Source organism: Chiloscyllium punctatum, chromosome 2 (assembly GCF_047496795.1).
Source record: "Chiloscyllium punctatum isolate Juve2018m chromosome 2, sChiPun1.3, whole genome shotgun sequence".
NCBI classification, from domain to species: Eukaryota; Metazoa; Chordata; class Chondrichthyes; order Orectolobiformes; family Hemiscylliidae; genus Chiloscyllium; species Chiloscyllium punctatum.
The window spans coordinates 159,050,490-159,064,624 of record NC_092740.1 but is presented as its reverse complement, the minus strand read 5'-3'; the positions used below and the strand labels follow the sequence as shown (position 1 = coordinate 159,064,624).

At 43.6% G+C, this 14,135-nt stretch overlaps 1 protein-coding gene across 1 annotated transcript in view; it reads right to left on the bottom strand.

The window, feature by feature from the left end:
• Positions 1 to 13,640, bottom strand: part of LOC140492215 (chondroitin sulfate synthase 1-like) — a 301,366-nt gene extending 287,726 nt beyond the window's left edge. The window contains exon 1 of the mRNA XM_072591115.1: positions 12,704 to 13,640. Coding sequence (XP_072447216.1) covers positions 12,704 to 13,612 — 909 coding nt within the window. The 5' untranslated portion in view covers positions 13,613 to 13,640. The remainder of the gene's footprint in view (positions 1 to 12,703) is intronic.
• Positions 13,641 to 14,135: the final 495 nt, after the last annotated feature.

Here is a 14,135-nt window from a genome sequence, read left to right as displayed (position 1 = left end):
ACTTGCAGATACCAACACCTACCAAAAGAAGGAGTTTGACCCCACTCCACAACTCACCAATAGGATAAACAACACACTGAGGAATCTACAAAAAAAAATGGACAGATAACCACGGTTGACCTACAGAGAATGAAACCTGAAAGCAACAACACCCCCAGATTCTACGGACTACCTAAAGTGCACAAACCAGACATCCCATTCAGACCCATAGTATCACTACCAGGGACACCATCACACAAACTGGCCACAGAACTACAGCAGAAACTGAAACACCTGATCAGCGGATCCAGACAATCTATACAATCGACACAGGAATTCTTGGACATCATCAAAAATATACACATAGACAAGGAAGAAACCATGGTCTCATTCGATGTAACGGCACTGTTCACCTCTATCGACAAAACCCTAGCCAGAGAAACAATAGCCAACCTGCTGGACATACAGAACAGACAACATGACTTTGAACCTACCAACAAAGACGGCATAGTCAAACTACTGGACCTGTGCCTCACAACACATTTCACATTCAACAATCAAATATATGAACAAATCAACGGCACACCCATGGGCTCACCCATCTCTGGACTCATAGCAGAAGCGGTGATGCAAAGATTAGAACAAACAGTCGTACCGCAAATTCAACCCAAACTCTGGGTCAGATATGTGGATGACATCTTTGTAATCATTAAAAACACAGAAATAGAGAACACACACCAGATCATCAACGCCACACTCACAGGAATCCGATTCACGAGAGAGGAAGAAAAGGACAACCAACTCCCATTCCTAGATGTGATGGTACAGAGAACACCGAACGGAGAATGCACCACAAAGGTTTACAGGAAAGACACACACACAGACCAAGTCCTGAACTACGAAAGCAACCACCCCAACACACACAAAAGAAGTTGCATCAAGACACTATTCAAAAGGGCCACAACACACTGCAGTACACAGAACTGCAAAAAAAGAGGAAGAAGAACACCTCTACAATGTATTCGCCAAAAACAGATACCTCCGCAATTTCATCAACAGATGCCTAAGGGAAAGACAACGGAACGAGGACATGCCGCAACCCAAAGGACTAGCCACACTACCATACATCAAGAGCATTTCCGAACTGACAGCCAGACTACTGTGACCACTAGGACTCATAACAGCACACAAACCAACAGCCACTCTCAGACAACAACTCACCAGAACGAAGGACCCGATACCCAGCATGAGCAAAACCAATGTAGTGTACAAAATCCCATGCAAGGACTGCACAAAACACTACATAGGACAAACAGGAAGACAGCTAATGATCCGCATCCACGAACACCAACTAGCCACGAAACGACACGACCAGCTATCCTTAGTATTCACACATGCAGCAGACAGCTGGAACTGACAACCGGAAGCGGCAGATTCAAACCACTACAAATGCCGGAGGAAACATCACAGAAACGCTTCACAGGAGGCTCCCAAGCACTGAGGATGTCACCTAGACAGGGGACGAAACGTCTGCACCAGAAATTCCCAGCTCGGCGAACAGAACCACAACACACTCACTGTTGTGTTGTTAAGTCGATTGACAATGACCCTCCTATTCCATTAACCGAAGGAAATTTCAAAAAACGTGACTAAAGCAATTGTTCTAAAAAAACCTCAAAACTGAGTTTGGATTCTGTGCCTTTTAATTTCTGTCAGAAGTTACACGATACCAGATTATTGTCTGACAGGTTTGTTTGAAATCACAAGCTTTTGGAGTGTTGCTCCTTTGTCAGGTCACTTCACCTGACAAAACAGCAGTGCTCTGAAGTTTTGTGATTTGAAATAAACATGTTACATGATAAGCTAGTGTTGTGTGACTTCTGATTTTGTCCAGTCCAGTCCAACACCAGCACCTCCACATCTTAAATTCTGGCCATAGTTCAGCACTACTGTAAAATGAAGGAATGATAGATGGGGAGTGGAGGAGTAATGATAGCGTGCTAAGTAGGATTTTGCAGATGCAATTCAAAAACACCACAAATGATAAAGATGTGTTTTGCAACATTCTAAGAAATGCAAACTTTGTCAATTGTAAAAGAGTCATAGAGATGCACAGCACAGAAACAGACCCTTCGATCCAACCCATCCATGCCAACCAGATATTCCAACCCAATCTAAATCCACCTGCCAGCACCTGGCCCATATCCCTCCAAACCCTTCCTATTTATATACCCATCCAAATGCCTCTTAAATGTTGCAATTCCTCTGGCAGCTCATTCCATATATGTACCACCCTCTGAATGAAAAAGTTGCCCCTCAGGTCTCTATTTTTCCCCACCTCACCCTAAACTTATGCCCTCTAGTTCTGAATTCCCCGACCTCAGAGAAAAGACTTTGCCTATTTACCCTATCCATGCCCCTCAATTTTGTAAACCTCTATAAGATCACCCCTCAGCCTCCGACGCTTCAGGGAAAACAGCCCCAGCCTATTCAGCCTCTCCCTGTAGCTCAAATCCTCCAACCCTGGCAACATCCTTGTAAATCCTTTATGGACCCTTTCAAGTTTCACAACATCTTTCCAATAGGAAGGAGACCAGAATTGCATACAATATTCCAACAGTGGCCTAACCAATGTCCTGTACACCGCAACATGACCTCCCAACTCCTGTACTCAATACTCTGACCAATAAAAGAAAGCATACCAAATGCCTTCTTCACTATCCTATCTACCTGCGACTTCCACTTTCAAGGAGCTATGAACCTGCACTCCAAGGTCTCTTTCTTCAGCAACACTCCCTACGACCTGAACACTAAGTGTATAAGTCCTGCTAAGATTTGCTTTCCCAATTTGCAACACCTCGCAATTATCTGAATTAAACTCCATCTGCCACTTCTCAGCCCACTGGCCCATCTGATCAAGGTCCCATTCTAATCTGAGGTAACCTTCTTCATTGTCCACTACACCTCCAATTTTGGTGTCATCTGCAAACTTACTAACTGTACCTCTTATGCTCACATCCAAATCATTTATATAAATGATGAAAAATATTGGATCCAGTAGTGATCCTTGTGGCACTCCACTGGTCACAGGCCTCCAGTCTGAAAAACAACCCTCCACCACCATCCTCTGTCTTCTACCTTTGAGCCAGTTCTGTATCCAAATGGCTAGTTCTCCCTGTATTCCGTGAGATCTAACCTTGTTAACCAGTCTCCTATGGGGAACCTTGTCGAACGCTTTACTGAAGTCCATATAGATCACATCTACCGCCCTGCCCTCGTCAATTCTCTTTGTTACTTCTTCAAGAAGCTCAAGTTTGTGAGACATGATTTCCCACGCACAAAGCCATGTTGACTATCCCTAATCAGTCGTCGCCTTTCCAAATACATGTACATCCTGTCCCTCAGGATTCCCTCCAACAACTTGTCCACCACCAATATCAGGCTCACTGGTCTATAGCTCCCTGGCTATTCCTTACCACCTTTATTAAACAGGGGCACCAGGTTAGCCAAGCTCCAGTCTTCCTGCATTTCACCTGTGTATATCGATGATACGAATATCTCAGCAAGAGGCCCAGCAATCACTTCTCTAGTTTCCCACAGAGTTCTAGGGTACACCTGATCAGGTCCTGGGGACTTATCCAATTTTACGCATTTCAAGACATCCAGAACCTCCTCTGTAATATGGACACTTTTCAAGTTGTGACCATTTATTTCCCTACATTCTATATCTTCCATGTCCTTTCCCACAGTAAATACTGATGCAAAATACTCATTTAGTATCTCCCTCATTTTCTGCGGTTCCACACAAAGATTGTCTTGCTGATCTTTGAGGGGCCCTATTCTCTCCCTAGTTACCCTTTTGTTCTTAAGGTATTTGTAAAAACTCTTTGAATTCTCCTTAATTCTACTTGCCAAAGCTATTTCGTGTCCCCTTTTTGCCCTCCTAATTTCCCTCTTAAGTGCACTCCTACTTCTTTTATACTCTAAGGATTCACTCAATCTATCCTGTCTATACCTGACATATGCTTCCTTCTTTTTCTTAACTGAAACCTCAATCCCCTATACCTACCAGCCTTTCCTTTCAACCTAACAGGAAAAGGTTAACAGAATTGTTCTCCTTAGGTAAAAATTTACAAAGCAGCTCTTACATCCTTGTCATTCTCAATAATACAAGGAAGTGCCAGACCAATGTTTTCATTGACAGATATCCTTGCATTATACAATGGAATATCATACTCAATCAATTGACCTGGCTTAAACTTGCCACACAAAATCAATAATACTACAGTTCTGAATTCAATTTTTAGAACCATTGTTCATTATCTGTTAAGACAACTCAACTAGAAAGACTGTGTTAGGGAACTGGAGCTGGAGTTGGATAAACTTAGGATCATTCGGGAGGCAGAGAGGGTCATAGATCGGACCTTTAGGGAAGTAGTAACTCCAAAGATTGCAGACAGATGGGTGACAGTGAGGGGGACTGGGAGGAAGCAGCCAGTGCAGGGACCCCCTGCGGCCGTTCCCCTCAAGAACAAGTATACCATTTTGGATACTTGTGGGGGGGGTGGGGGGGGAACGACTTACCAGTGGTAAGCAATGGGGTTCAGGCCTCTGGCACGGAGCCTGTCCCCGTTGCTCAGAAGGGAAGGGTGGAGAAGAGCAGAGCAGTAGTTATTGGGGACTCGATAGTTCGGGCCACAGATAGGCGGTTTTGTGGGGGCGAGAGAGACTCACGTTTGGTATGTTACCTCCCAGGTGCAAGGGTACGTGACATCTCTGATCGTGTTTTCCGGGTCCTTAAGGGGGACGGGGAGCAGACTGAAGTCGTGGTCCATATTGGCACCAACGACATGGGTAGGAGGAGGTATGAGGATGTTAGGCAGGCTTTCAGGGATCTAGGTTGGAAGCTCAGAGTTAGAACAAACAGAGTTGTCTCTGGTTTGTTTCCCGTGCCACGTGATAGAGAGTCAAGGAATAGGGAGAGAGAACAGTTAAATGCGTGGCTACAGGGATGGCGCAGGAGGGAGGGATTTGGGTTTCTGGATAACTGGGGTTCTTTCTGGGGAAGGTGGGACCTGTATAAACAGGATGTTCTACACCTGAACCTGAGGGGCACCAGTATCCTTGGGGAGAGGTTTGCTAGTGCTCTTGGGGGGAGGGGGTTTAAACTAACTCTGCAGGGGCATGGGAACCTAGACTGTAGCTTTAGGGTGCAGGACCTGCAGTGTAGGGAGGTTAGGAACATGGCATCAATCTCAAAGGAGGGTGCCTGTAAATAGGAAAGTGGCTTGAAGTGTGTATACTTCAATGCAAGAAGTATAAGAAATAAGGTAGGTGAACTTGCAGCGTGGGTTGGTACCTGGGATTTCGATGTTGTGGCTATTATGGAGACATGGGTAGAACAGGGACAGGATTGGCTGTTGCAGCTTCCAGGGTTTAAATGTTTTAGTAGGGTCAGAGGTGGGGGTAAAAGAGGGGAAGGTGTGGCATTGCTTGTCAAAGATAGTATTACAGCAGAGGAAAGGATGATGGATGAAGACTCGCCATCTGAGGTAGTTTGGGCTGAGGTTAGGAATAGGAAAGGCGAGGTCACCATGTTCGGAGTTTTCTACAGGCCTCCTAATAGTCCAAGAGACGTAGAAGAAAGGATTGCGAGGATGATTCAAGAGAAGTGTGAAAGTAACAGGGTGGTTGTGATGGGGGCCTTTAACTTTCCTGATATTGACTGGGAAAGCTATAGCTCGAGTTCATTAGATGGGTGGTGTTTGTCCAATGTGTGCAGGAGGGTTTCCTTACAATATGTAGACAGGCCAACAAGAGGTGAGGCCATACTGGATTTGGTTCTGGGTAACGAACCAGGCCAGGTGTTAGAATTGGAGGTAGGTGAGCACTTTGGGGACAGTGACCACAATTTGGTGACTTTTACTCTAGAGATGGAGAGGGATAAGTGTGCACTTCAGGGCAAGAGTTATAGCTGGGGGCAGGGAAATTATGATGCGGTGAGGCACGACTTAGGATGCATGGCTTGGAAAAGTAGGCTTCAAGGCAAGGGCGCAATTGATATGTGGAGCTTGTTCAAGGAGCAACTATTGAGTGTCCTTGATAAGTATGTACCTGTCAGGCAGGGAGGAAAGGGTCGTGTGAGGGAGCCGTGGTTTAATAAGGAGTTGGAATCCCTTGTTAAAGGCCTATGTGAAGATAAGGCATGAAGGTTCAATTGGAGCGATTGAGAGTTATAAAGGTAGCCAGGAAGGATCTGAAGAGAGAGCTAAGAGCAGCAAGGAGGGGACATGAAAAGTCCTTAGTTGGTAGGATTAGGGAAAACCCAAAGGCTTTCTATAGGTATGTCAGGAATAAAAGAATGACTAGGGTAGGAATAGGTCCAGTCAAGGATAGTAGTGGGAAGTTGCGTGTGGAGGCTGAAGAGATTGGGGAGACACTGAATGAATATTTTTCGTCAGTATTCACTCAGGAACAGGATATTGTTGCCAATGAGAATACTGAGTCACAATTAATTAGAATGGACGGGTTTGAGGTATGTAGGGAAGAGGTGTTGGAAATTCTGGAAAGGGTGAAAATAGATAAGTCCCCTGGGCCTGATGGCATTTATCCTAGGATTCTCTGGGAAGCAAGGGAGGAGATTGCAGAGCCATTGGCCTTGATTTTTATGTCCTCGTTGTCTACAGGAATAGTGCCAGAAGACTGGAGGATAGTTTTTTACAATATATGTAAATGATATAGAAGATGGTATCAGCAATAACATTAGCAAATTTGCTGATGACACAAAGCTAGGTGGTAGGGTGAAATGTGATGAGGATGTTAGGGGATTACAGGATGACCTGGACAAGTTAGGTGAGTGGGCAGATGCATGGCAGATGCAGTTTAATGTGGATAAATGTCTGGTTATCCACTTTGGTGGCAAGAACAGGAAGGCAGATTACTACCTCAATGGTATCAAATTAGGTAAAGGGGCTGTTCAGAGAGATCTGGGTGTTCTTGTCCACCAGTCAATGAAGGCAAGCATGCAGGTACAGCAGGTCGTGAAGAAGGCTAATAGCATGCTGGCCTTCATAACAAGAGGGATGGAGTATAGAAGCAAAGAGGTGCTTCTGCAGCTGTACAGGGCCCTGGTGAGACCACACCTGGAGTACTGTGTACAGTTCTGGTCTCCAAATTTGAGGAAAGACATTCTGGCTATTGAGGGAGTGCAGCGTAGGTTCACGAGGTCAATTCCTGGAATGGCAGGATTGCCTTACACGGAAAGACTGAAGCAACTGGGCTTGTATACCCTTGAGTTTAGAAGACTGAGAGGGGATCTGATTGAAACGTATAGGCTTATGAAAGGACTGGACACTCTGGCAGGAGGGAACATATTTCCGTTGATGGGGGAGTGCCGAACCAGAGGACACAACTTAAAAATACGGGGTAGACCATTTAGGACAGAGATGAGGAGAAACTACTTCACCCAGAGAGTGGTGGCTGTGTGGAATGCTCTGCCCCAGAGGGCAGTGGAGGCCCAGTCTCTGGATTCTTTTAAGAAAGAATTGGATAGAGCTCTTAAAGATAGTGGAGTCAAGGGGTATGGAGATAAGGCTGGAACAGGATACTGATTAGGAATGATCAGCCATGATCATATTGAATGGCGGTGCAGGCTCGAAGGGCAGAATGGCCTACTCCTGCATCTATTGTCTATTGTCTATTGTCTATTGTCAAATGTGGTTCCCTTGTTCAAGAAGGGAAGTAGGGATAACCCTAGTAACTATAGGCTGGTGAACCTCACTTCTGTTGTGGGCAAAGTCTTAGAGAGATTTGTAAGGGATAGGATTTATGAACATCTGGATAGGAATAATGTGATCAAGGATAGTCAGCATGGTTTTGTGAAGGGCAGATCGTGCCTCACAAACCTTTTTGAATTCTTTGAGAAGGTGACGAAGGAGGTGGACGAGGGTAATGCGGTAGATGTGGTGTATATGGATTTTAGTAAAGCATTTGATAAGGTTCCCCATGGCAGGCTACTGCAAAAAATACGAAGGTATGACATTGAGGGTGAGTTGGAGGTTTGGATTAGGAGTTGGCTAGCTGGAAGAAGACAGAGGATAGTAGTTGATGGTAAAGGTTCATCTTGGAGTGCAGATACTAGCGGTGTTCTGCAAGGATCTGTTTTGGGACCATTGCTGTTTGTCATTTTTATAAATGACCTGGAGGAGGGGCTAGAAGGCTGGGTGAGCAAGTTTGCGGATGATACAAAAGTCGGTGGAGTTGTTGACAGTGAGGAAGAATGTGTCAGGTTACAGCGGGATATAGATAAGCTGCAGAGCTGGGCAGAAAGGTGGCAAATGGAGTTCAATGTGGGTAAGTGTGAGGTGATTCACTTTGGTATGAGTAACAAAAAGATGGGGTACTGGGCTAATGGTCGGATACTTGGTAGTGTGGATGAGCAGAGGGATCTTGGTGTCCATGTACACAGATCTCTGAAAGTTGCCACCCAGGTAAATAGTGCGGTGAAGAAGGTATATGGCGTACTGGCTTTTATTGGTAGAGGAATTGAGTTCCGGAGTCCTGAGGTCATGTTGCAGTTGTATAAGACTCTGGTGCGGCCGCCATACTATAGGAAGGATGTGGAGGCACTGGAATGGGTGCAGAAGAGGTTTATCAGGATGTTGCCTGGTATGGTAGGAAGATCGTATGAGGAAAGGCTGAGGCACTTGGGGCTGTTTTCATTGGAGAAAAGAAGGTTTAGGAGTGACTTGATAGAGGTATGCAAGATGATTAGGGGTTTAGATAGGGTTGACCATGAGACCCTTTTTCCACGTATGGAGTCAGCTATTACGAGGGGGCATAGCTTTAAATTAAGGGGTGGTAGGTATAGGTCAGATGTTAGGGGTAGATTCTTTACTCAGCGAGTCGTGAGTTCATGGAATGCCCTGCCAGTAGCAGTGGTGGACTCTCCCTCTTTATGGGCATTTAAACGGGCATTGGATAGGCATAAGGAGGATAGTGGGCTAGTGTAGGTTAGGTGGGCTTGGATCGGCGCAACATCGAGGGCCAAAGGGCCTGTACTGCGCTGTATTTTTCTATGTTCTATGTAAAACAAAAATCTCTCAAAATATAATTTAACCCTTTGGAAAAGGTTAACTCCAAAAACAAAACAAACAGATCTGCGTTCCAAGAATGCAATGCAATTACAAAATAAACACTAATAAACACTTCCGCTTCTTCCCTATAGTCATAGAGTTTCCACTTACTTGCACAAAGTAATATCAGCATAAACTGGATGAAGTTTGTTAAACCAATGCAGAAAGTCAGCAAATGTCAAAAACTACCCTTCATTTCCTTTCTTTTCTCTTTGTCCTATATTCCCCTAAATCACCCGTGGATATATTTTGTTTCATATAGAGACACAGAAAAAAATACAGGATTGCTAATAGATTATATACAAATTTTTTCCTCCACCACCAGGAAAATACCCATGTGACGAACCAAAAATACCTTTTAGCTTGGTCTTAAATTAAAGTCTCCTGGATAAGGTCCGACTGTCACGTCGACATTGTATTTGGCAGCCTTGCACATTGGTTCAGCAAAGCTCTTCGAATCATGCTTTTGTTTTAACTTGAGCAGATGCTAGTAGGTGGTTGCTTTTAAAAGCTTTTCATATATAACTTAGTAAAAAGCTGACTAGCGTACACCAAAGAAGATAGTAAAAGATTCATTTTTTTTAAAAAATGGATTTCAAATCAGGTTACGCACAGGTGAAGGAGACATTTGATAATAATGTTTACCTTTGGTGATATTCAGTTGTATTAATAAAGTATATCCAAATTCATCAAGAAGCCATTATAAAATGGAAATAAACAAAATGATGATTATAATCTGTCATACTATCAGTTGTACTGAATCATTACAGATTTTATTAGAAAGTTAGATTGTAACCCAATCAATGCAATTCAAAAGCACATTTTGGACATAATTTCTGAAATTTACCAAAGGAGAAATTCTACAATATTTTATTCTCCTGTTTGAGTGTTAGTGTTTTAAAACATTTCAGACTAAATGCAATCATACATTTCCTTGTACAGTAACATTTTATTTAAATGAGACAGAAGTTATTGGAGCCATTGAAATTGTATTAAAATAATACTAACCCAACTGTAATATTGTTCTAAAAATCACTGAAGAGAAAGTTTTGGAAATCAATCAATAGCTATAATGTATCTTAGCCATGATACAATCAAAAACTTAAAGGACACATTCTAGATTAATATCTTTGACTGGATCATTTCTTCACACATCTAATAATCTATGCTCAAAAGAAAACGTTCATGTTGTTTATTGAATATTAAATGGAGCAGCTATGGCAAGACACACAGCAGTGTTCTAAGATGAACATACACATATAACTCATTTGAAAAAAAGTTTCAATAGATGGAGGGGAAATAAATTATCAAACTCAGTGACATGCTACCCTGGCCCTCAACTTTATTCTTCAGTGAAAAGAATAACTCAGTACTACACTGTTAATGTTAAGTATCACAAAGTATGTACCTTAAAAAAAAGCCTTTGCACTCAAGAATCAATATTTTACAAGATAGAAATATGAAAGTGAAACACAATATTCATCAAAACAATTGAGTGTATTTGAGACTTTTATGGCCATCTGTATTGATACCTCATATGAGAGGTATTGTTCTATAGTAACCAGAAGAAATGGGCAAGTTATACAGTGGAGAGATCAGCCCTGAATCAGCCACTCAAAAGGTACTATTCATCAATGTTTTTAATGCGCTGCACTATAATCTTATGCATTGTAAGACCTTCTATCGAATGGTAGATGCAGACATTAAGAGTGTTTCTCTTTAAATTTGTAATGGAGGGTACAATGTACAGAGATAGGAAAATGCTAATCTTAAATGATACAGCCCAATATATGCGATACTATTATTACATTAGTAATCATATCCTTCTAGAAATTGAGTTGTAATTCATACAAATTAAGGTTTAACAGTCTTGAGATATTACCACATTTCACAAACACACATGTACACGTAGCACTGACATGGGACAGATTTACAGCCTAAAATAGATCAAAGATCAAATAAAATACGTCAAAGATCAAAACAAAACTGCCATGAATGAATATTTGTTTTTAAATTCAAAGAATCAAGTGATAAACACTAAAAATTACATATTTTCTGCTTTTGGCAACCCTAGTTTTGTGCCTCAAGATTGAGGGGAGACCAGATAAAAATTTAGACTGGGAAAAAAAGATCAAAGCAATATTCACAGCTGTGTGCAAAACTTCAGCACAAGGATTTTATTAACAATTATAAGAGGACGAATTTTATTTACTAAAAGAAAAAGCTGTAGGCAAAGCAACAAAGTGAAGGATTAAGAAGCCTCATCAGCCTCAAGAAATTAGGCAGGTTCAAGAAATGAGATTCAGCCTGATTAAGAATGCAGGGGAGTCAAATGACCCTTAAAGACTTCCTGTCTGAAACAGTTATAATGTGTAACTCTCTCAGACCCAAACCTGTGCATGATGTCAGTGTTGTTGTAAATATGATAAGATTAATCTTTAGTACAAAACTGTCCATTGAAAAGTGAATCTACACAGAACTGGAAGGTCACTTTTGAATTCAATCCTCCAACTGATCTTTCTAATTAAAACTCTCTAATCAGAGGTTTAAATCCATACTTCAAACTCACTGTTAACTTGTATCAAAAGAGATAGTATGGATTTCATTCTTGCCTTTAAGATAAAAGACAAACTATTTAAAAAGAAAAAGGAAAATCTTAAAGATTTGGGTTTATTTTTAAAATTATGGATTAAGTTTGCAACCGTTGCTTTAGCAACCCTCACTCATTGCACCTAACATTTCAAATCCATATACAGTTTACGTGTATTTAGACTGGTTTGTATTCATCAATAGTGAAAGTAAATAATGATACAAATAGGCATGACTACAGAGTTGCTAGCTTAATTCATTACTGCATTTAATAGTACAATAGTCTGAAAGTGACAGCAAAGCCACATGTGGAAGGGCGTTGTGAACAATGAAAGAATTACAAACATAAACAATAGAAGGTAAGGTGAGTCAACTCATTTTTCGTGAAATGACAGGGCAACTGTAAGTTAACTGCTTTGACCTGTTGAGATTGTCAGCAAGATTTTGAAGCCACACTTATTTAACTAATACACAACATGCAAATTCTTTGCCTGTTACACTGTATACCCGAAAATAAGAATGTTTTGTTATTAACTATCACACAGAAACCAATTAAAAAGATGGCAAAAGCAGCAAACTGACTTAATGACAAAGCTGTATCATTATTCTAAGAGATAATAGTATTTTAAATTGATCTTTAGACCTTCTGGCTCAAACTATTTAGCCCCAAATAACAACAAAAAAAATTCCCTTCAAACTTTGAAAAATACAATTCAGTTAGATGTTCTTATTATGGGTCAGAGGTCTGATTATTTTGGAAGAAGCTTTAGAAATTATGCACCAGTTCTCAAAGAGTAGGAAATGCCAATAACCTGTGTTATCACTGAGGGGGTTTGATAGTGTAGAGAAGTGTTTCAGAGAACAGGGGTCAGGCTACCTGTATGATAGTGAGAGAGTGGAGCATGCAGGATTTGGGGTGGAGGTCTATATGGGGAAGGGGGGGGGGGGGGGGGGGGTGGGTGTGAGTGTGGTGCTGAGAGCTCCGTCTCTGGAGTGCTCACCTCATAGGACCAGACGCACTGGGTATTGGCGAACCTCCGCACACAGCGGCCAATCTCCACGTCCTCATGGCTGGTGTACATCTCCCCCAGACACTCGCCAATGTGGGGTACCATCCGGCGCAACACCTCCCGGCTGAAGATCATGCCAGGGCCGCCCATGCAGAAGTTCTCACCGGGCTCGAGGGCGAGTTTGCCCAGTTCCTCAGTGGTACCCAGGCCGGTCTGCCCCAGGTACAGGGGCTGGCTGCTGTTCAGGGACCTCAGCAGTTCCTCCAGCCTCTCGCCTTTGATGTAGACATCATCATCCGCCCGCATGAACCACTCGAATCGCTCCAGGTACCGGTCATGCATGTACTTGAGCATCATGAAGGATTTCTTCTGGGGAGGGTAAGAGTCATCGACCCCGGGCAGCGAGACCAGAGGCAATGCCACAGGGAGGGGAATGTCCTGGGAGCCCTGGCTGGAGAAGAACTCCACTTTGCCCGGGATGGAGGGAGCCCAGCTCCTGTAGGCAGCCACCGCCCTCGAGTCCAGGTATTTCTTGGCCGTCATGACCCCGACATAAAGGAAATGTTTGCCCCTAGCCCTGGCAGCTTCCTCAGCTTCTTCCTCGTCGTCCTCCTCCTCCTGCTGGCTCTGCTGCCCTTTGGGTAGTTTACTGACCAGTAGCTGGTCCCTGTGCCAGCCCAGGTTCCTGGAGTTAGAGCTGGAGCCCCCAGCAGCAGCAGCAGCAGCAGCACCGCGGCCAATCCCCGCCCGGTTCAGCAGCGTCGAGCAGATGTTGAAGATCTTTTTGTTCTTGCCGTTAGTCTCCACCACCCTGGGCACGATGAGCCATGAGGCGGCAGTGAACCCCAGCACTAACCCCAGCACCACACTCAACCATGGTCGGCGAGTCCTGACTGCCATGGTCCCTCAGGAAGGGGTTCACCCCCCACTCCCCCTACCCTCCCCCTACCCTCTCCCCCCCCTCTCCCTACCCTCTCCCCCCCTCTCCCTACCCTCTCCCCCCACTCCCCCTACCCTCTCCCTACCCTCTCCCCCCCCCCTCTCCCTACCCTCTCCCCCCCCTCTCCTCCCAACACAGCCCCGGCTCCAGCAGACCTACTCCTCCATCGCAAACTGATGCTAGATCTTTCTCTGGTCGGTCGTGAGGAATTCGATAAAAAGAGTCATTACAGAATGAATAACTTTAAATGTTCTTTTTTTAAATGAAAAGCTGATGTTTCTGTCTCTCTCTCTCTCTCTCTCCACCCCCCTGCTCCTCTCCAGTCAGTGTCACCAAGTGGGACTCAAGTCTGGCTCCTGTTCTTCCAAGTTGTCACAATGTGGAGGAAGTTATAACATTTCATTGCAGGCAGTTCCTTTTCCGTTGTTTGGAGAGATTCGCGCATTTTGTTTGGCTTTTCTTTGGGGGTGGGTGGGAGGCGGT